The 24161-nt window shown below is 43.1% G+C and overlaps 1 protein-coding gene across 1 annotated transcript in view; it reads right to left on the bottom strand.

Moving 5' to 3' along the window:
* The window catches only part of LOC131294913 (lachesin-like), a 37437-nt gene that overhangs the window by 4335 nt on the left and 8941 nt on the right, over positions 1-24161 (bottom strand). Inside the window, exons 2-3 of the mRNA XM_058322968.1 lie at positions 7205-7311; positions 2654-2870 (exon numbers count right to left, since the gene is read on the bottom strand). Coding sequence (XP_058178951.1) covers positions 2654-2870; positions 7205-7311 — 324 coding nt within the window. The remainder of the gene's footprint in view (positions 1-2653; positions 2871-7204; positions 7312-24161) is intronic.

Genomic DNA, 24161 nt, shown 5'->3' with positions numbered 1-24161 from the left:
CTACTTTGATGGTTTTGAAGCTTGAAGCAAAAAGCCTGTGTCCCGAATGGTGTACGGAAATTGTAAGTATGAATGGAAATCTTATTTGTGTGTCAAACAAACTCATTCGTAGTTTTTGTGTGACCAGTGATGGATTTTTCTTTCGTTTTTGTTTGTTCAATGTAAAATATCATTTGGCATGACGAAAAACTTTTCTTGCGTAGTTTGACTGAGTTTTGTCGATTTTGCAATGTGGTTAATGGTTTTTTAGAATCTTTTTCATTTCATTTGGCAAACAAAAATCTATCACATTCTATTTTCAAAGGTGAAAAATAACCAAGAAATCCCTTCTGCTGCTTTGTACACAAAAGTGAGCTTCTAATGGCTATCAGCACAATAAGAAACTGAATGATAAAGGACAGTGAAGGCCATTCCAAAGGAAAACTAAACTTGGTGTGGCCTCTTCTGGACGGCCGCTATGGTAAGCATCAGCTGCTTCAAACAAACCGCCTGGCATTCAAATCCACCGAATCGAAGAGAAAGAATGTCGAAATGAACCGGATAAATCTTCCCATTCATCGGAATCGGAGCGCGCATCGGGCGGGCGGTTTCCAATTTTAGGCCAAAGACAAAACTATTTCCTTATTCCGCGCTCGTTCTTAATCAAAACTTATGAAATCATAATAAAAATAATTGCAAGCGAAAGAAACACACCGACATCGGAAGGGTGTCCGCCAGACGGCGGGGAAAAGCAACCATAAAGAAAGGTGGACCAAGATGAGAAAATGCTTCCTCCCCCCCCACCCCAGTTGGGGGCCGCCATTGATTAAACCCGACGGAACGGAGCGTGAAAATGTTGGTGCTAAACGTGCCGAAGAATCGGGTCGGGTGCGCGGGGGAAGAAGTTGGGCACGACGGAATGAACATTTGTCATGGGTTTGACTGGTTTTCGCAAGCCACCGGGTGGCAGTGAAAATGGAAAACAAAAGATAGTGGAAAGTCTTGATGCGGAATTGGTTTCAGCTTCTTCTTCCCGCCGGAGAACCACTTTCGCTCGCAGCTAGAGATTGTAGGTAAATTTAAGATTTATGTTTCGGTGGGTAAATCAGTGCACGTGAACTAGCCTTTAAGGATACGAAATACAGTGAAGGTAGAGTTCGAAAAACAAAGGAAACTATCCAACATTTTTAATGAAGTATTGGAACTAGTAGATGGATTTCGTTTAATCATTTGCTAGTTCGATTTTTATCTCTTATTTTTCTGATCAAAAAGTCTCTTAAATGTAATTAAAAAAACACGTTCAAAACTAATGCCATTAAGTCTTTGAAAAGAGTCCCATCAATTTCCCTTGACATAAACTACCTTCACCGAAACTCAACGCTTTGGTCGGATAATCGAGTCAAGCCTGTAAAGAGGGCTTTCCAGAAGCAATCTCCGCTTTTCAACCCAACATTTGCACCACATCCACTCGAGGTCTTCACACGTCCGGTGCTTGCGTTTTTCGGAAGCCGCTCACTAGTTCGTCAGCTTAATCACTGTCGCTCTACGATTGACTCGTCGGCTTCCGGCCCGGAGCCCGTAATTGAATTAACGTTCTGATAAATCGACAGTAAATGATGAATATATGATAGGCACCGTTTTGTCAATCACCAGCCAGCCAAGTGTGGCAAGGTGCATATGTGTGCATATTAAATTATGCCAGGCGTTGACTATTAAACCATCACCCGTCACTATCGCAACCGGGGAAAACCATCGGGAAGTCTGCGTGTTCCGCTACCGAACCTAGTTCGATCAACCTCCTGCTGCTGGCGCGTGGAGAGGAGTCGATGTTTTGGGCTCGGCATCCTTAACCACAAACGCGGAAGAAGGGCGTTATGGAGTGGGGCAACAGGCCGATCCCCACTTCCTCAACCGGATGGATGTAAATATGACGAATGATGAATAGACGATGTGTCACCGGCAGCCAATTAAGCCCTTCTGCGAACGTCGGCCCGAGCGACAAGCGGCGTCTGATTTCGGACGGACGGACTGTTGATTCGGACCGGAGTGATCGATCCGTGCGCGCAACAAGTGTTTGCTGGAAAGTGTAGGGCTTTGGTTTGGAAATTATGCAGCTCGAGCGGGCAAGGACAATCGGGAGGGGGGATGCACGGAGGAGAACGAATGGGACCAGGATATTGCCTATTTCCTGCCACAGGCTGATGGACAATATTAAAAGTGGTGACAATTTTGTCGAACGGGATGCTGCAATTACTGTGGGATTTTTATTGGATTTTCTGTTAGTTTCAAGGTGCGGAACAGTGTTTCGAATGTGGGAAAACTAACCGAGAGGAAATTCATTGTCACGGGTTTGTCAGCTAGTTTGGGGGAATCAAAAGTGCTTTAAAAGCTATGGAAAGTTTAAATTTATCTCTAATGCTTTTAAATATGTTAGGATTATCTAAACTAAATGTTCAGAAACAGCTTAAATTAAGTTAAAATAAAATAGTTTTTCGATTTTGCTAGTATTGAAATGTACTATGAACGATTCATTGTGTTGCGAGAAGGAAGGAATTGATTTCAAGTATCGTAAAATCTTTAACCAGTGTTCAAACTCGACCTTATTCGGATTTGCTTCAACTTTTCGAGTAATCATTCATAACAATTATTATTTTTGCACTCAAAGCCAACTTACCCACAACGTGCAAATATCCGAACTGCGTTTTTGCCGTCACCGTGTTGATCTGGCACATGTAGCGTCCCTTGTCCTCCTCCTGCACGTTGGTTATATGCAGGAACCACGTTTTGTGCTTGTCGTGCTTATCGTGCGTGACGCTGATCCGTGGGTTTCGCGTGATGACATGATTGTGCACCGTCAGGATGGCCGACTGCTCGAAGTGCATCCAAGCGACCTGTGGATTATATCAAACACAATTACTTTTCGAGCCCAAGGTAACAGCTTCCTAAAGTAACATTTTGATTTATAATAAACTGTATAAAAACCTCATCTGCTTAAAGGCAGTATGTGTTATGTATTAAATTTCGATCCATTTATTGCTCAATTTTTCAATCAAATCAATCAATCGAAAACCCTTTCCTCGACGCAAAGCATACGTCCCGTGTTCAATATCTTAACCGTCGTCAAACCCTGCGATGCCTTTTCTTCTCGAGAGGTGTCAAGGATCTGGAGAAAGGATGCTAATCGAATGTAAACATGACCTCCTTCGTACCGGCCGGGTCGTGCCGGTTTTGGCCAATATTTGTCATAAACAATGATGCCTGCAGACATAAATTTCCCTCCACCAGGTCCGCACCCGTCAAACGGAAGGTTACCGTGGTGGGAGGGAGGGAGAAAGAAAAGGCCGGTCCAGCATTAAATCACGGCCTCTTGAAATCCACGGCTCGCCCGAGGTTTCGACCGTGTTGTTTCGAGCGACTTTACAGCATTCTCCGGCAGCCACCAATGTGTGTGTGTGTTGTCCAGCCGGAATTTTGTGTTTCCCATCGCCGTGCTTCAGCTCGTGTGCAAAAGGTTCCGTAATGACAATCCGGCGCGGATGAACAGGAAGGAAGGGTCACTTTATGGGACTTGCAGTAGATACGCGGACAGTCGGACCGTTTCCGAGCCGGGTGTCTGCACCGGCAAGCTACATACCGGACGGATAAAAGACCTCTGCAATGGCTTGGCTTGGGACTACTGTGCGGCAAATTAGCTCATCCGAATGGGCCATAAGCGGGCCGGGAAATGTCCTTTTAATTGAAACCCGCCAGAATCCCTTCGGGTGTTCCCTGCGTTTTGAGGAAGGAAAACCGGAGCACGGAAAAACGTGTAAACATATGCTAGACTTGGCCTACGGCCTCTACGTTCCGGGGCTGCGGAACGTAAGTTTTCCCTCGCACGCCACGGCCCAACTTTAGGGCGGCCTGAAAATGGTGTAATTTAAATAAAACAAACATTACCGGCTGGGATCGAGCCAAGTGCTTCGTGCACTCGATAATTTTGAGCGTTTGAAGCAGAGCACAAAAGGATGAAAAAGGGACATCTCATTCCGGAATTGCCGAAGTTTTATACGTCCATCTAGTCCTTTTATACGTCTACGTAAATGTTTTTTTCGATAAAAGTGCATATGCATTGGAAACTTCATACGATGCAGAGTGAGACTCTTAAAGAGTAAAGTAAAGCATCGAATGTTTTGTGTTTTAACAAAAAAGGAATTTCTCAAAAATAAAATGAAATTGAAAATGTGTTGTATTCTATCATACAACTCTTCTTAGATATTCACACATTTTTTATAATTTATGAAACACGGTCGCTGTATTGCACTTCTACATGTCGCACCCATCTAACATAACCGCAATGAGCCGTGATCTTGCATAAGCGATCCACTATTGGCATCCCAAGGGCTACAAAAAATGTCCCATCCAACAGGCCATTTCACCGAACGATGGTATCCACCGCTTGCACGTAACCCAAACAACGATTAAACAGTTCCAGCGTTCGAAACAAGCATCGTTCGCTCCTTTGTCTACCTCCATCTCACTTCAACGCTACCATAATTAATAAAGGGAGCTTTAAAATTAAACTAATTTCAAACTGAGTCAACAAAACAGCCAACGTCATTTTCCTCCCATTATCGCTTTTGTCGACCTTTATTGTTTACACCACCGGGGGGGGGGGGGGGGGGGGGGGGGGGGGGGGGGGGGGGAGGAGCAACCTCCGGCGACGGGCGGGCGGAAGGGGAACGAGAACGGGATGGTTTCCGATGTGCTAAGCTTCTTTTATGGTCACCCGAAGCCATTGGGTGTTCGCATGGGACGGCTTTCCACGGCGAAGCGTTTTCATTTTGGCCATTTTTTTGTCGCAATCTGGTTCGAGCCTCAGTGTGGTGTCAATTTGAACGAAAATTTTTTAAAACGAAAACAGTTGGACAGTGGGAAAAATCTGATTAGGTTGAAGTTCTATAATTTTTTAATAAATTTATTAGTTGTTAAAATAATGTGATTATTACACCAGACATAGAAATACATTTCAACAAACGTAGCATAACATTTGTGCTTTTCTCCTAATTTCATCCTGAAGATAATCTATTCTATATCAAATTAAATTTTTTTGGTTTAATAAAATCGCTACCAGATTCCAAAACAAAAAAATCATGGTCATAGGGCACCAAAGAGCAAGGTGTCACTAAATTCAACGTATGTAAGGTACCGTACACCTCCAAAGGTCCCAAGGTCCTTACTGTGGGGAAAACATGCCTTATCACGACCGTACCGTGCTGCAATCTCCAAACCGAAGGCGAAAGCACCACAAACTCCCACTTTTTTTTTCCTTTTTTTATTTTCATTTCCCACACCCACACACCAGCATGGCGGCAACCGAAAGTTGAATGGTCGGCCCCGTTAAAATCGGAAGCGTGCGGAAGGCACAGCTGTATTTTTGATGAATTATGCTCTCTTTAGCCGCTTGTGAGGAAAGGCGAGGTATTGCAACAACCTTGCGCAGTGAATAAAAGACCGTGTTAAACTGCGCGCTGGAAGCTGCTGCTGTTCTACGATAATTTTATTCAAAACGGCTGCCCACAGCATTTGTCTTGGGTGAGGAAGAAAGCCACGTGTAAACGGTACTGTTCATTGTTATGAAGGATAATCAAAGAAATGCGATTCATTGTACATAAGCTGTTAGCGAAGAAAGTACAGCGATAAAGAATACCTTTTGTTTGGATTATTGCAATTATTTGAATTTTTTTAGCAAATTCATCCGTATTCATAAATACCAGGAAAAAGGTAAGATCAAATGAATAAATACAGCCAAGTTCATAAAACATCACACCAATAAATTAGGCAGTTGTAAAATTTTCAAATTTTCCTTTTTTTAAACTCTTTTCTGGATCGTTTGATGATTGTTCTATATTTTGGATTGAACTTTAAATTTATTAAAAAACTTTAAAATCCCTGTACTTCAATTTTACCCAGCATTAAACAATAAACTTTAAATTTTAACCATATCATTCAAACTAAGTAATTCAGATCGAACACAACTCCTTGCATTAAATTTGCAGTTAAAAGGTCGTCAAACAGACATAATCAAAGGTGTAAGGAAGCGCTTGCCAAACTTCAACACCACCACAAACTAATCGATTTCATAACTGTAAAAAGACCAGAAAATACGACCAAATTTGTCCCGACACAAGGTCCATCCACACACACACACTTGACCGAAAACTAACTCGAGTGCTCCGAGTTCGATCTTTGGCCGTTCATAATTTATATCCTATGCCCTCTTAACCTCGAACCATTCACCGGTAACGAGCGCATCCGGGTGGTGGAAAACCGACGGGAACGGGCCTTTGGCCATGGGAGAGGAGGTGTAAACATTCCTTACTTCTCAATCGGAGAAGCTGGGCGCCTCAACCACCATCCACGTGGTGCAAAAACTTCCATATCTGCTAATCTGCCAGCATCGATGGCGACGCACGAGACAGCCGTTTCGAAATGTCCTGCAAATCGAATGCGGAAGCGAATTTTCCAACATTTTCTCCTTCGACTCAGCACAAAACCCGCCCCGCCGAACGTCGTCGGGTCTGGTCTCCGAAGAAGTTAAACGTAGACGAGCGCGCGGTTTTGAACCCGGTCCAGTTCCAAATGCCATCCCAACACTCGCCCCACCCAAACCCCTGGAACGCCACCGCGAGTAGGGGAAATCCATTACATCAGTCTAGCCGAAAAATGTGTGCTGCGAAAATTTCGTAAACAAACCTATAAATCGTCTCGACTGATGCTGGCGGGAAGGGTGAGGTGTCTTCTGGGTGACGCAAGGCAAGGACGGGAAGGAATTTATCTGGGAACCGTGAAATCAGGACAATCGGGAACTCCCCTACCGCACAATCGGAATCCCGGTACGGGAGTGTGCGTTGGAAGGCGTTGGAGAGAAAAACGACAAACTTTTCTCAATGGAATCGAATCGGGAAAGGGAAGAGAATGTGATACTAAAGGACGAACGATTCGTCATAAGGAGGTCAAATTGAAGCAGGTAAAAATGGACTTACAGTGAACTATGAACCAGGGAACTTTTTTATATAAACAAAATAAGAGGGCAAAATAAGGACTAAACAAGTCTAAATTTGTATTTAATGAAAGAAAAGGAATAGTATTTTTCGATTTCATGTAAACTAAACTGATTTCAACTTTTTTTTTCTAACCTTCCCTTATAAATCGTAACAACTACATCTTCCTCTACCACACTTACCTTATACGAGCCGAGATTTTTCACCGAACATGCCAGTTTCACGTTTCGTCCTGCCGGTACGGTAATATTTTCTATAACATCGGTGAACTCCGGATCCTCCAGAACGGCTGCAAATGAAAACAAGAAAAGGAAAAACATTGGAAAATGTTGCGGGAATTGGAAAACACGTCATTTGGAGCACGTCACTTTTCCTTTTCTCGACCGCCCATGCCGATACATAAATATGTTACGTTGCAGAATCCCGATGGCGCACCGGGAACGTGTTGATTTGTCTGACATTTGTTGCTCCAAATGTTACCACATGTTTGACGTCGCTGTCAGTAGGACGAAGTTCCGGCAGGAGCTTTCTATTCGAGGTTACCTGTGCCCGGATCTCTTCGATGGTGTGTCTGTGTGTGTGTGGGGGGTCTACGGTTCATCATAATCGACAGGATCCGGAGCAGAGTTAACATTGAGTTTGACAGAAGCGCAGCATAAAATAACGCCAACTACGGTCCGGATTGATTCTGGAGGCTTGTCAGCGAAGGTGCTTTTGTGAAGGCGCTTTTCCGAGTTGGTGTTATGAAAGGAACATCCTTCTGCTCGATCCGTTTCACAACCGGCACGTTGTTGAACCCAAGGTACGGTGAAAATCAGCACGACCAAATGAAAGCAAACGGACCAGGTCCTGTATCTCATCACGAGCGCTGAGTTGAATTATCTTCCATTACCTTGTTTCATTACGATCGACGCTGACCATCTCCGGTCGGGTGCCCTGTTAGTCGACGAAATAAAACGCACCCATCTTTAAGGCATGTAATGTGGAAAATCCCGACCGAAGAGAAACTTTGCCACACATTCCACAAGCAGAGCGCGAGCTGAGGATGTTTCCTGTAAGCCCACTTTTGTCAGCCATTCCAGCCTTCTCGCATTCGACACCGCCGTCACCGAACAGATGACTTTTCTAGAAATTAGTTTTTCACCGTCCGTCAGCTCGTGAGGCCCGGATTAATGCACTCTCCGGCTGGCGAGGTGGCCAGTAGCACCGGATAATTTTTGCTTTGTTTTGTTATTCCGGTCACGTCAGACACATTTTTTTGTTTCCTTTACTTTTGTGAAATTGCTCGTCTCATCCTGTGCAGAAAAAGATGGACTGACTTTTCCGACGATTTCTAGTAAAATGGCTCGATGAGCGAAGGTTTCAGCAAATGGTTAGAATTTTGGTATTGTGTTTTGTGTGATGCTCATTTATCTTAGTTTTTGAGGAAATTTTAATTGCTAATTAGTATGATTTAGAACTACCGTAAAGACTTGAAACGAATCAATGAAATATAAAAAAATCAACCTTAGTTTGAAGAAAATATTTAAGTATAAACTGTATAGAAAGACAGGCTTCTGGAGAGTTTTTAATTCGACCAATCTTACCCTCGCAACAGTCTCCGAATACTAATCTGTCAAACCTGTTTCCCGCTTCGAACCCGATTCCGTTTACGGCTACCCGGCTCCGAAGTTTCTCCTTGAGCGACAATTTTCCGCAACACTTCCACTCGGGTCTCGGACCGGAATGATAAAAGTTCACTTTCAATCGAAACCGATAATGTCGCTTGAACGACGAACGACGGCCGCCCTCGGTGGTGGAAAACTCCCTGCGCTCGAGCCGGCCCGGTGAAAGGTGAAATCCGTGGCACGTAATCGCAAGGATGCTGAATGAAAGGATACAATTGTAATTCAATTAAGCTTGATACTGAAATGGTGATTCAACCTAATTTCGATTCTTTCAAGTCCACGAGTCGAGGGAAACGGGCCAAAGCAACGGGTGGTAGCGGGCGCTTTGAAAGGAAAGTTACACACACACACCACCGGCAACATACGGACCAGTGCATCCTTCGGCCGAAGGATAGCGTCCCGTGTCGCCAGTGTCACGGCGAGTTTTTCGCATTCGAGTGTATTTATCTTCTGCTCTCCAATGCGCTGAACCCGCAAGTCCGGCCGAATGTGAAACCAATCTGGTGCTGTCCTTCCGGCGGCGCGCGATAAGAGGGTTTGGGTTACGTATTTTCTTTTAATATTCCGGAAATGTCGACAGTCGAAGTAAATAAAATTAAAGGCTGCAGACATTCCTTCCCACACCCGTTCGGAGCCGTTAGTGGGAGCCTTTTTAGCGATTTGGAATGCGACACTCGCCTCCGCAAAAGAAAAGAACGATCTCGGAAGGGCTAAAGGGCGTGAGGGGCGGAGATGGCGTAGGTATTCGGGTGTACAAAGCACACACACACAAACGACTCAAACCCAGCTCAGGAGCAACTGGCGTCCTTGTGGTCCTTTCGAATGTACCAAACCGACACATAGATGAGGGAACGGGAGTCTAATGAAGCCGATGAGTTCAAGATTGTTTTAACGAGCGTCGAATTCAACCGTAGGACTGTCCCATCGGAAACTTTTTGGAAAAACCCGCACACACCCGTTCGTCCCCGTTGCAGGGAGTTTATCTGGTAGAATGGTGTGCGGGACTATGTTGGCTCAGCCTTGATTGAATTCTTTCAACCTCTGCGGACGATTTTAGCGAGTTCTGATTGGAATGAGTTGACAAAAGAATTACAAACTCGATGGGCCAGTTTCACAAAGTGAAATACATTTAATAAATATTTATAAAATAAAATAAAATGAAATATAACTGTTCTACGGTTATTAGTTTTAATCATTGTTTCTGAATATGGTACTATTTGTGTGACATTTTATTTAGATATTTAAAGGATCTCATTGTTTTCTATTCTCAATTCATTTTTGTTCAGTTGTATGAATTTACTGTTCTCATTGGTTTGATGATTTTTCAACAGATTTTAACCTTTTCATATTCGTCCCGCTATTTAACTTCAACATGTTTTCTGGACACATTTCCTTACCCGCCCTCCAACACCGAAATGTCTGAACTGCTGAAGGGCCATTTGTGTAACAATAAATGCAACCTCTCCATTTCCGGGTTTTGTCTTTCCGGGTTGCAGAATTTATGTTCGCCAGCGGTTTTCTGTTTTCGATCAATGCCGGCACCTTTCTCTTTCCCCTGTTGGTGGGACACTTCACCCCTTGACATACACTTACACACACATGAGCAAAACAAAAAACATGCTCGAAAACATCCGGTACAGCTATGGCGACATGTAGCTGGTCGAACGAGAAGGCTGGGGAGGTGTTTTTGCGCTCGGTAAGAAGGAGCATATTTTTCTAAATTAAGCACGCATGAAATACTTTTCGCCCATTTTTCGTAGCCAAACCACGGACGTTCCCGTTCGGCGGGTCGGCGGGGACCGAAAAGCTTTTCCAAAAGTGCGATTTACTCGCACAGGTTTTTCAATAAACATAAACTTTTCCCACCACCTCTGTCACATGGTGTTTCTTTCACTTTTTTTATATTTGTGCGAGAAAAAGTGTGCTGAATCGAAAATGAGCAAGAACTAGGAAAGAATGTAGAGAGCAGTGCGCAGAAAAGAAAAACCCCAAAACACTCTCAAACAACCACAACCGGGGGCGACATAACACGAACGGAAAGCAACCCCACCGGGAGACAAGCGTCGGTAGAAGGTCAAAAAAGCATCGAGCTCTGGAGGTTGGCGAGGGAAAAAGTTGGTAGCTTCGTGCATTGTCGTATGCCCTCCCACCGAATCATCCCAGTGCCATCCTATCGCATTCCGTTCGCGACTTTTCTCTGGTGCTGGCGAACGTGGAAATGAACTGACTACCATTGTCAAATGGTTGCAAAAGTGCAAGGATACACCGCTTCGAGACATGTCGAAGAGCGTTGGGCGCCTGTCGGGGAGGGCTGCACTAGAAAGAACGAGACTCGTAAAGTAAGGGCAGTTCCAGGTGGAATTGTGGGTGGTTGTTGTGCATGTCCTTGATGCTTGGCGTCACGTGGCCGGGACGGAATACTCGAAGGACCGGTTTGGGAAACGAAGGAGAGTAGCAATCGGACGTGGTTTGGAAAGATCAGCTACGATCCAAATGGCATCAGATGGGGATTTCGAGTGTCAATTGCGGGATTCTGTTCACCAAAAAGTTGGTAAGTAAACCTTCAATTGCTTTAAAATAGTGGGATTGTTGCTTGAAGTGGCGATTCCTTGTGCAAGGGAGCGAATTGATATTGCTTTTTCCGTTAAAGGGGCAAAAACAGGATTATTGTTTTTAAAATTACTTGTCCATTATAAACTACTAGAGTGAGTCAGTCTATAACATATTAAAATAGTTTTAAAATAAAATGCAAAAAATGTCAGAGTTTGTCAGGACGGTTCTATTTCTGTTCTATTTCTATTCTAATTCCAGGATACACACTCATCCATCAGTAATATATTTATTCTTTCTCCTTTCTTCTACGAAGAATATAAAAAAAGAATTCCTCTGAAACTTCAACGCACCTCTTTCTATTTTCGAAAGAAGTGCTTGCTTTTTTACAAAGGATACAAGCGATCTACAAAATAACTCGAGCCGAAACTGAAGAGTGAAGGTCTGGGAGTAAATCCGAAAACATACTTATTTCTCGGAGCAAAAACCCGTACACAACACACGGCAAAAGCCATTCTGCCAAATCAAATAGACACTCGGGAGCGACAAAATGCCGAAAAAAGTATCCAATTCTACCTACGGTGCAAAGGAACGAGGGGAGGGAAAAGGGTGGATCGACGGTATGTCCATAAAAGCATCTGGAAAATCGGAGCGTTTCACAAACGAACGCCAGCCCAGGTCCCAACTGCTCCGTCGTGGATTATGATTTTTACGTACTCGCCATTTCCATATTTCGATTTCCTGCTGTCAAGCGATGTCAAAAGTATGTTTCCGCTAGCCGAAAAGTATGAGGTCACGTGTTTGTTTGTGTGCGTATGAGTGTGAACAAGGAGAGAGAACAAACTATAGCGAAATGTACACACAGCAACAAGGAAAAAGATCAACAACTCCAAAGATGCGCCAGACAACAATCATGTGTCCACACGTGGGCCACGGAAAGCGCCAGACCACACAATGTGTACAATATGCTAAGAGCTCGAGCATAAAAAGAAAACCAAATGGGGGGTGGTGGTGTAGGAGATATTGATTGATTTTGTTAAAAGGATCCCCATGGGGGGAAACGTTTTTGCAAGCATTCCATTTTTTGGGAGGAGCAGATAAAATGATTTGTTGATCATATGCGAATGCAATCACTTTGGGAAACCCCCCGTAAGTAATTTGATTAATGGTTGAAAGCAACAATGGACGATTTGTTGGAGAACGACTTGGGGAGTGCCAAGAAGGCCTTAGAGAAGTGCCCATCGATGATTGAATCTGCATTAACGTTAGATATGTTATAAAAAAGATTGTGATCTTAGAGTCTTATCTAGGCACACTAATATAAACTTTTTGATGAAAAAAGTACGTAAAGTTTCTTCGAAAATAAAAGAAAAAATCATCGCCAATAAGAATACAAAACACAGCTGATTTTAATAAAGCAACATTAGTATGTTTTTATTTATTTGAATACTTCACAGTGAAACTTGTGACACTGGAAAATAAAACTTTCTATCTGTGGGGAAAATTGTAATCAACAAAATTGCAGAATTTTGACAAGCGCGATAATGATATTATTACTATCCCTAGCAATTGTCAATCAAAATGACTGATACAAATAGTTCTTCTTGTTCATGTGACAACTGACACCATAAAAATGTCCTGTTTTGTGGAAAAGCGTGGTGATGCATGGCTCTTACGAAACAAAATCAAAATAAAGCGCTTCACGCAGAAATCAATCATACATGTATTTCTGGTCCGTTTCAGCTTCCTGTCGCGGGAAAAATGTCAACCCTCTCGGCCGAGTGATGAATCTGTTCCGTGACCTCCGCCTCTGCTGTGACGGACCATCCGAAAATAGCATCTCCATCCCTTTCGTCAGTCTATTTCCGACGCTAAAACATTTCACGCATTCTTTAGCGTATACGTCCAATATATCGGTCAGATGTGGAAAGGAAAGGAGAAAAAGGCTTAAACGCACGAAAAAGAAAAAGTTGTCACTTGTCACCGGTGATTAGTTTTGCCCCGTCTCCCTCAAACCGCAGAGTAACCACGGTCGACCATTGGAAAGATCGGGAAATGTGGTGACATTTTGGAGGTAAACGAATTCAAAACCCGACTCGTTCGATTTGAGTCCAACGTCCAACGAGCATCATCAGCTGATCGTTGCTCATCAAGCCGGTGAGCATCGAGGAAACGTGGCAAAACATAACCACCGAACCACGAAGCTGGCGCCAACGGAGGAATGCATTTTCATTAGCCGCGTTAACATGGACCGCTACCATGTGGCGATGGGGAAGATTTTCCCTCTGGCACTGCCACCGCCTACCATCTGTCGTCATTTGTGCCTCCGGGAGCCGCATGCTATGCTCATTACACAACATAAATTCCCCGTTTCCCTAAACGAACCGTTTGCGGCTTGTCAACGTTTACTTAAATTCAGGCGAATCTAAAGCAAGTCTTTCGTTACATTTACTTCGCTATGATGAGACTATAAAATCAGGTTTAATAACCACTCTCGCTCTGCTCAGTAAACGAGGGAGATCGAAGTTGTTCGTGCACAAAGTTTTATTTATTCTCTACATCTACTTTATTGTCTTCTTAGATTTTATGTTACCAATACACTGTATTATTTTTTTATTTATATATCTATTACTGCTTATGCCAATAACTCCTCATTCTTCTAGGTCTGTTGTAATATGTTTGCCCATAGATCTCATTTTAAATTATTTTTTGTGCCCTTCTGATGAAATGTTATTGGTAGATTATCATGTTCAAATGGTACAAACGAAATCAAATTATGATCGAGGACCTTTTTATATATATGGTATGGGTATTTAACGCCAGATCACACCCTGGTAAGCAATGATGATCTCCATGACCGTGCTACAGTGATAAAAATTATTGTAAGCGTATTGAAATTTTTCAAACATACCAGAAATTTATATTTCAAACTCAATGGTAAGACTTCGTTGATTGACATTGATTGGAAATTAATATAAGGACCCTTAAACTTAAATGGAAACCATCATAACTTTTCTAACATGATGAATTGATTTAAAACGTATCTATTATTTATGTTCATCATTCATCATCAGATATTGCAATCTCCTTTAATAGAAGTGAAAGTACAAACATTTCCTCCACTGTAAACCTTCCGCTCAGTTTGTAAATTTTCCCCATTTCTATCCGCGTGTACTTTCTCTGATGGAAAATTCTGTTGTGCGGTTTATTTTTTTTATTTGTGTAGAAATAAATCACGCCACCTTTTGCATTGTTAATGGTGCCTTCATGCGTGTAATACATCATGGAAGCACTTGTTTTTGGTCTGTTCCGGTCCATTTGGCACAATGGCAAGGGTTTACATGCGTGGTGTAATGTGTTATCTTTTTCTACAAACCAAAGGAAAAAAGTGGAATCGCAACATAGATAATTCCATTAAAGAAAAATTAGCGATATGCAGAAACATGCATAGTCAGAGTTTAAATTATCCACTTAAAATAAGAAACCAAAATTCCTTTTCTAAAAATGCTTCTAAACACTTCCCTCCTAGGAGGATAGTCATCCATTGCTCCATTTTATTACTGCCAAAAATCGGATACCACGAAAAATACAAGTGTAGCTCGGGAAAGATTTCCGTAATGGCATCTGCCGGATTGGTTTCGGGGGAAAACAAAATCACAAATGCAGAACATTCTCAGTGCACGCTAAGCACTCTGCGGTTTTACCTTTCGTTTCGCGGCGCTGCGGTTACGTTGCCGTGCTTTTGGTTGGAAAATTTTACAGAAAAAGAAGCAAAACCCTACTGAGAAAACGGACTTGAGGATGGAATGGAGGAACTTTGCGAGAAAATGTCTCCGACCCAACCGTCAACCAGTGTTTCGGGGTTGAAAATACAAAAGAATTGAAACAAACATGTTGAGAACGAAGTCATCCAACCCCAAGTTTCCCTTCGTCGCCGGAAATCTGGGAAGAGCCAATAATTTCACTAAATTCAAATCGACAATTTTTCCCCTTTTACCGATTGTGCTTCCGAAGTTTCTGACTCCTTCCGAGTCAAATGTGACTCCCTCCCGGACCGTCTGCGGATTATGTTCCCTCGATGGGGTGGGGGGGGGGGGGGGGGGGGAAGCGCAACGCAGCAGGGGGAGGGGGGGAGGAAACTCATTTTCCTTATGTGACCCGATCCGCTATCTACTCCCATCAATGTGTCCTTTTCGTGCAACTTTTTGTTCGCCAAAGGAACGAGGGATAAGATGGAGACCTTAACGTCGGCATCAGCTGGAGGGCTGGTCGGAGGTTTTGCCTTCCGCAAAAGACAGGCGATGCTGCCAAGCAGGAAGCACTTGCGTGAATTATGTTGGCACACGATCACGGGAACTGCCAGCAGTAAAAGGCTCAATTTGGTCCGATAACAGCTTGAGATTCGCCCAAAATCGAACCCGATACCGGGTTCTCGATACATTTGCCCATAATGTCACGGAGGGGTTTTTGTTTTCCACGTTCCGGTTCTTCCCATTCACCACCACGCGTTTTCTTCGCTGCGAGCAAGGAGGGAAACTTATCGTGAAGGGGCAACATCCTGCGTGTTCGTTTCGTTGCGGTCGAAATCAAAATTAATCCATCGGCACATGTTGCGTTAAAATGTAATAAATTGATAGTGGATTTCTTTTCCCCCTTTTTACTCTTACTCCAGTTGTTGTTGTCGTCCTGCGGGAAAAGTGGCTGTCCTTGGCGTGCGACACATACGACGCCAGTTGTTGTCCTAGGACGATGGTTCGGTTCGATTATCTTATTGTTTCTAGCGCAAACCGTTTCGTTTAAGGAAAACACGCCCAAAGAAGAAACTCAAAGTCTTCGACATTCTAATTGCCATTTTACGTCATCCGTTGAGTGCGTGGAAATCTCGGAGTTGTTTTCCCTTGTTGTGCATCGATTTTTGCAGCAGCTGTCGAGCGCGTAAATAATAAATTTTTCCAGTGAAAGCGCAATTAAGGAGGGTTAAGATGATTGAGTGCGATGATGAAATTTTTTCAACGTGATGTATTCAACTTAATTATGCTAGATATTTATTGATGTTGTGAAGGAGATAGCAGGGTGGATTACAATATGAATTGATGAATATTTTATTAAATGCAATAATCCTCCTCATTTATACAATTCTGAGCAAATCAATATACATACTTGATTTTTAACACGTGTTTGATATGAAAGTATTTTTATACAGAACAAAATAATTCTTGTTTCCAATTTTAAATACTGACGAACGCAAAAGAAGAGTTTAATTTTCTCCATTACTTTTCGTTTGATGTTCACAAAACACAGCGATAGATTTTCCCTTTACTTTCATTCCCTCCATAATAACAATGAAACGTTTATTTATACAGCATTTAACGAGACAGGGCTAGACAAGGCATATTGTTTTATCAAACAAATTAAGAACATTGTCTCGTCGTTAGCGCGCCGTCTCCATAAAGTTTTCCAGAGGCAAAGGGCTAATGATTTATTTTGGTTAACAACCGTCCCGCACCCGCTCTTGGTGCATTTTCTTTAGAAGAAACATTGTCCAACATATGCACCCCTTTTTTTTTTGGTTGTTTTTCCTACCCCAAGTAGAAACCCGACAAAATAAATCGCCAAGGGTTTGTCGACGGATTGTAACAATAAACAGTGAAACCACGCTCTAAACGACTGATGATATCATTAGCCGAAATGAAAACATCCGTCCGTGGATTCAGGTGGAAAACTCACTGCGGTTCTGCCGTTTTCCCGCTCTTTGGCTATCGGTGGGCAAAACATTTCGGATCGGGATCGTTTTCTTGTTTCTTTTTGTTCCCTTTTTTTCCCCGTCTCGATCCGCACGCCACAAGATTCGACACATTCAGCTGCCACAATATGCAATCGATCACGTGCCGCGCTCGTCGAGGAAAATCCGTCCCGACGGTGGAAAATGTTTACTTCGCACACTTGTTTACAGCAGGCACACGGCAGCAGTTTTCAAACGAAGATGATTTTCTCTTTCTCTCTCTCCCTTTTTTCTTATGCCATCCCCGACGGGTGATGGTTTACAACCGGTGTTTGACGGTTCGCTTTTCTGCCTTTCCAATGTAACAATGTTTTTCAAACAGCCGGCTCTAGAAAGGAATCCAACTAATCTTCGCTGCTTTTCCGGGGCGATTGTTGTCGCCGTCCATGTGTGACCCATCTTGATCATTACACCGCGGTCGTTTCGGTGGTGAAAGGGTGCAGGAAACGATACCGATTTCCTGCGGCGTCTTTGGGGCCACTCAAGCTGGTAAAACATGCCACCAGCCGGGTGTTACCGTCTTAATTAAAACGCTTTGTTAACTTTTATAAACGCTCGAAGCTGCAGGCGTTTGCCTTGCCTCGGTTAGGAAACACTGTTCAGGCTTTTAGCCAAGGTGTAAGAGAAACGAATACAATAAATATCAACAACAATTTCGTTTCAACACAATTACTAACGGTTTGATATTGTTTCATCATGCATTAAGATATGTTTACGGGTTTTATTGCACAAAAATATCTAGACGAATAAAAAAGGGATCACATTTTTCAACGAAATCACTTGAATTGTTTGTTAAAGAAACATGTTTGTTCGAAAATAGTTCATGCTATTTGTTAAGTGGCTAGTATATACAATTTGCTTACAATAATTGGGTTGACATTCAACAATGTTATTTTGTTAACATGCTAAAAATCTTGTTTTTCTATACGTTGAAATATTTCAGCGAATGTAAAATTGTATAAAGTTGAACATGAACAGAAGTTGTTTTAGTTTGCTCAATCAATGCTTTAAAGTTTCAATTAAATTACTTTAACATGACTTAATTTAATTGTACGTGAACAAACCCCCTTTTACTGGAAAAATGTAAGATGTTTTATTTTCTTTGGGGATCGGTACTTTCGGCTTCAATTGTGGAAAAAGGATTCATGCAAACGAGACTTCGCCAAACATCGGTCCACCTTTTTCGTTGCATCCTTCGGTGGGCGTATCATCTTCGGTTCGGAAAATGAATCGACCCGACGTTGTCGTATTTGTACTGCTGATGGCGATGTTTCTATTATTTATCATCCCACTGCCGCCACCCGCCGGTCCCATGGCGGGACACCCGTCTACGTCGACCTACGCTGACGCACGCCCAAAACGAAAATAAGCCAAAAAGACGGATCACGAAACGAAAGAGACACACATGGAGCGTCAGAAACGCCACAAATTCAGCGCCGTGGCGAAAAAAAAGAAAAGAAAACCGTACACTCATGAATGTGTAAACATTCCAGCCCACCCCGCCACCCCACCCGACTCGCCTGGTTCGCACCCATCCGGTGGGCATTTTCCGACCGTTTAGGAGCCAACCCGTTTTTCCGACCTTCGCTTGCCGGGCGTGCGAGGGCGGACTCAAACTCGACGCCACTCGACGAGGACGACTTTTCCCCCTTTTTCCGAACCCGACACGTCGGATAACCCTTTTGTTGGTCGTGTTTTTTCGGCCCCCCTTTTTTTCCCCGCTCCCGGGTGGCCTCTTTACACGCAGTGAAAAAGGGTTTCCACGCCAACCTTTCCTCCCGGAACGGTGTGCTAATCGTTCTCGATGATGATCCCATCCGAATGCGTTTCAGCCACAATGAAACGATCGCTACGGGGTGGGGAAAAAACTGGGGGGAGGAGTGTGTGGGTTTCCCGGGGAGTAATTTATGGAAATTATGAAAATGGTTAAATGATATCCCGATAGCTGCTTCCGCCCTGCGCTGGAGAAAAGGTGTGCGTAGGTGAAAAGGCGCGAGGCGTAACGCCCGGTCGAAAGGGGTTTGGGAAACTTGTTGCTACATTATGTTTGTCATCGGATCTGGAAAGGCCAACATCCATTCAACTCTTCCCCCATGCTCCGCACCCTGCGCTCAGTAATGACCACACTTTTCCGGGTGCCTTGTTCGGTTCGGTTATTTGACATTAATATTTTCCAAAATAAATCCATTTTCATACGCTTTTTCTAACAGATTTATGACCAACGGGGTTTCGAATTGCATTGAGTTGGGAAGGCGGAGTGGAATCGTCCATCCCATCTATCCATCCTCGGTTTCATGTACCTCTTGTCGCACCATTTACATTCTCCTTCTTTCTTAATTCACTTATCTGAATGAGGCTTCCGTTTGGGAGAAGAACATCATGAGAAATTATGTTTATTAAAAGTGGACCTGACATCAGTTTTCAATTCATTGGCACCCCATTAAGCACTACGCGATGCGCAGCAATCTATGGTTGCAAAATTGGATGTGTATTTGTGTGTGTGTTCGCTTTTCTTTCAATTTTATTAACCCCTTCCTGAAACGCCTACTGCGCGCGGAAGAAATACGCGACGGTTAAAACCCGATTAAAAACACACACACACACACATGATGATCGCCTGACAGTTGGCGCGAAATGTCAGAGTTGAGCGCAACGTTGGTTGCTTGCACGTGGTTGCTCGAAGGAAATAGCGAACTGCGTTGCAGCCGTCTGGATTTTATTAATAAGCGGGCGATGAAAATAGTCCTCGCGCTAAATGTCAATATCATTCAGCCACGCTGCCCTTCCGCAATCGCTGATAAATGTGAGATCGAGCGAATGGAAATGTCGCGGAAAGCAAAGAGGGTTGCCAACAGTTTCGAAGCGCAAAAATCGTCAAGCGTTAGTCAAACCAACTGGAACATGTATTTTAATGAAAGTACAATTCACTAATTTCGATATTTTTTGTAATGTAAATCATGGGAAATTATCAGAACTTCTGCTGATTCAATAAATTTTGAAAGGTTTAAACATATTATAGGCTTACAGAAAATCCCAGAATGTTAAAAGTTATGAGTTATGAATTACAGGCATATTTATCAATTCCGAGAAAAATGAACAATTGAAACTCATAGCAAATATGTTTCGAAAATGTTAAAATTACAAATAAAATATAGGTCGAAAAGAAAAAAATCGTCGTGTGGACTGACGCACACCAGCATAAATAGAATTTTATTAAATCCATTTTCAGGTATGCACTCCGGCACACAAAATGCATGGGAAGTGAAACCTAAAACGGGCATCGACGTATTCAGTTTCTGAACGTAAGGTTAATCCATGGGAAAATGGCACCACCATTCCTAAAACTAACGCCCCAACCGGGTGCTCTCTAGCTGAACAATGGAAAACATTCAAGCACGTGTAATATTTGCGAGCATCGTGCGCATCCTTCAAACATGCCCCGTTTTTCCATTCCCCCCCTTCCCCGGAACGCTGGAGTTGAGATTGCAATATGATTGCTATTCATGGAATGGCGAAAATTTTAATGATTCCTCCGCTCGATCCCCGGGTGCATCAGGTGTGTGTGCACATTACTGCTGCCTCATAATGGTCCAACAGCTGACGTGATGAGCTGGTGTTCATTTATTCGAGATTGATGATGAATTGTTCAAGCAAGCAACGGAGCACGCCTTCTCCAGACGGATGCAAGCGATGGCTGAGATTGAAATGGGTGCATCGTTGATGCCTTTTAGAGGGTGGGAGGTGGACGCACTTTCGGTGATGCATATGCACTTCAACTGCACTTGACCTGCTGAGCGAGCACTGAGAGATCAACTATCAATTTCAGGGTTTCAATAGGGTGAAGAGTTTTGCACGCGTGTTTTGTTGCTTTTTATGGTTGTATTGTGTATGTTTTAATGGAATCGAATGACGGAGTTAGTTGTAAGATGTTAAAAAAATGTTTAACTTGTAACCATCACATTGTTACTTTAAACCTAATCAAAGCGATTCTCTATAAGTTTAGTTTTATGTTTCCAATAGTTGAATATTTTGTAATAAAATAAAATGTTATACTTATTGCTTAGCAAAACATTCTCTAGTTTGAAACATCGATAAGCACAACTCAAATAAATGCTTAATCCAACAAGACAGTTTTATCTTAAATTGATTGAAAATATAAATAGCTTTTAATTAGTCCTTCCTATTTGTTGCTAATTGACTTCTTTCAGGCCAAATCTTTATCAAATTCTGTAGAAAATGTTTTTATATTTGAAGTTACTAACAAATAACACTACTTCTACAGTCTAAGATCAATTTATTGATGTTTTGTATTGTTTGAACCCATATGAGTGGTATTTCACGTTATGTTTCGCATTTGTGTTTTCTTTATACATCGTTTTCCACACATTCTTTGCCACCGTCAGCTGTAATGGCGATCGATGGAAAAGTTTTACAATCTATCCGAAAACTGTCGGGCGCCTGTCGTGGCTTAAGCACGCCACGAACGAGCGACTTATCAAAACAAATCTCTTTTTTCCCACCCAAAAGCCATCCTCACGGCCGGCTGTGGACGCTGTTTCTCTCCGTCGCCATTCTTCTCCCTTTTTGCTTCGATGCCGGAATGGAAAATCCGGCCCGAACAAATGCGTCCAGAGGCGCGCCCAAACGCATTCCGCAAACAGACAATCCTTACCTTTAACTCCGGAAGTACAATCGGGGGAGAAAAAAATAAAACACCCCCTCACTCGAACCGCCCGTTATCGCTGCAGTCATTTTTCAACCTTTTCCAAGACAACCAGCCGAATCAGCCGACAACCGGCGCTTTACGGACCAACCTGAGCCAACCGGTGTGTTGGCTGGTAATCTTCCACTCCCTTGTCAGGACCCTCCCTCCTCACACGGGTTTCCCACCATCGACGGCACGTGGCCCAGGATAAACTTGCGGTTTTGCTTGACTCGACACAAAACCTTTCCCTGACGCGGGTAGGAACAAAACTCAACACGAGAGGAGGGAAAATACGAACGAGATTTCGGATGTGCCACGAGAAAGGAGCGAGAACAAATCGTGAAGCATATTTTATCGATCACCAACCGTAAGCAAGGCTCACCCGGCGTGCGGGATTTTGCCGAAATCGAACTTATCGCAACCATGTATCGGCGGGAAACGGTAGTGTTTTTTTCGGAGAAAAATCAAACATTTTCCTATCACGCCGCGAACACGCACGCAGGATAAACTTCAGAAGAATCTTGTTTTCTGTCATACTAAGGCCCCCGGCACAAAATGGGAGGCTCCACGGCTTTAAGGCATCTGCAGTTCGTCAGCGGTGATGAAGATGAATGTGCGCGCACAGGTTTTCGAGACGGAATTTCACACGCCACGGTCAAGACGTGGTACAAATAAGCGATGCTGCGTCGGAATGCAACCCGACGTTTGACTTTCTGCATTTCTGAACGCATCTCGTAACCCTCGGTCAATGAAAAACAACACCACCTCCGCTGCAAGCCTCGTCGAACGTGGCAGACTCGAAGTCTAGTGTCGTTGGAATTCCCACTTTCAACATCTTGCACGGGTTCTTAAACTTCTTGTTACCGGGGCGGTACTGTAATGTCACCCGATGATGTTGGAAGTTTTTTTTCCCCCGACACATAAATAACCAAACGCTATTTTTAACACCGTTTAGCTAAACGAGTGTCTTCTTGGTGCCCTTACTTCTTCCCATGTTCCCCGGTGCAAACCGAACCGTCTCCAACATACCATCTTGATGTCGCTGCCATCCAAGGAAGCCACGCGTAAAATAAACCGACCCCGCGATGGCAACTTTATGCGTACAAACATTATGATTTTAATGAACTTCGGTATACGCGGTGTTCACGCTGCTTTTCCTCTTGCTGCTCGCTCGGCCCTACGGCATCATACGGTTCCTCGAACCTCTTAACCTCAACTAAATCATCGCCATCTCCACGCGGCACGGTGCATCATCAAGGCGGCATCTTCCCAGCTCGAGGGCTTCTCAAGTACCGTAAGCGGTCGGATGAACCTTTTTTTTTGGCAGCTCGGTTTGTTATCCATCTGTCGTGATCGCGCCCTTTTTGCTTGGTGCATTGTTCAACGATAGGATGACAACGACACCACGGTTTGGAAATGGGAAGCACCCGAACGGTCTTCGAAGGGTGACACGGAGTGCGTCGGGTGTTGTGTTCGGGCGACGGAAAGGAGATTTGTAAATTGGCTAAATTTAAATGCGATCATCACTACGCGGCAGTTCACGGTTGCCTCGCTGAAGGTCACGTAGGGTGAAGGGAGGTGTCATGCCTCTAAGAGGGTTTGAAGATTTCACGATAGTTAGCTTCTGCATCGTTCGCTTCGCAAAAGTGAACCTTCTGTTTTAGGAAAGGAAATTATTTTAACAAGAAAACACCGCTCGCAAGAGGTTTCAAAAGCATAAACAGCTACAACCTGCCATGGGTTAAAGGGAAGTGCATTGCCGTTTGCTCATTATGAAGCAGATGCTTATGTTAGACATTCTGTTAATAATGTGTACCTAATTAAACCACGTGATGCAAATTGGTTTTGGTTAAAATATTTTAATTTGTAGTTTTTTTGTAAATGACATAAACATTTATTTGTGTAAACCATGTAACGGGCTTAAACCGCAATTGAAGAAAATGAACAACAGTATTTACCTAAAAATACATCAATCCGGATTTGACCATTACTGTTCCCTTAGTGGTTTGGTAATAAATTTTCGTGTCAAATGGAAATGTGTCCGATTTCTTCTGGCATTTCCGACGGTTTCGTTCTAATTCCACTTTAATAGTGTGTCATCGGGGAGTTTTTTTTATTGCTTTGAAAATCCCATAAATTGCCTGAAGAAGAGGGTTTTTTTTTCAACGAATAATCAGTTTTATACTCTCAGAGTTCATTACGCTGTAGTTCAGTAAAGAGAGTTAGTATTTGTTTAAATACCAATTGAATAATCTTCTTATAACACTAATCGATTGTTATAAATTGAATAAACCAAATTTATTTTATTCGCTTTCCATTTTTCTAACAATAAATAAACTTGACGCCGTAAATACGTGTTTACAACACACTTAAGCTACTACAAAAATGTCAGAATCTTTAAAATTGTGTTTCGTATTCATTTATCCAGTCAAACT

This window comes from Anopheles ziemanni, chromosome 2 (genome assembly GCF_943734765.1).
Source record: "Anopheles ziemanni chromosome 2, idAnoZiCoDA_A2_x.2, whole genome shotgun sequence".
NCBI lineage: Eukaryota > Metazoa > Arthropoda > Insecta > Diptera > Culicidae > Anopheles > Anopheles ziemanni.
Note: the sequence above shows the minus strand (reverse complement) of the source record. Positions and strands in the feature narration are given on the sequence as shown.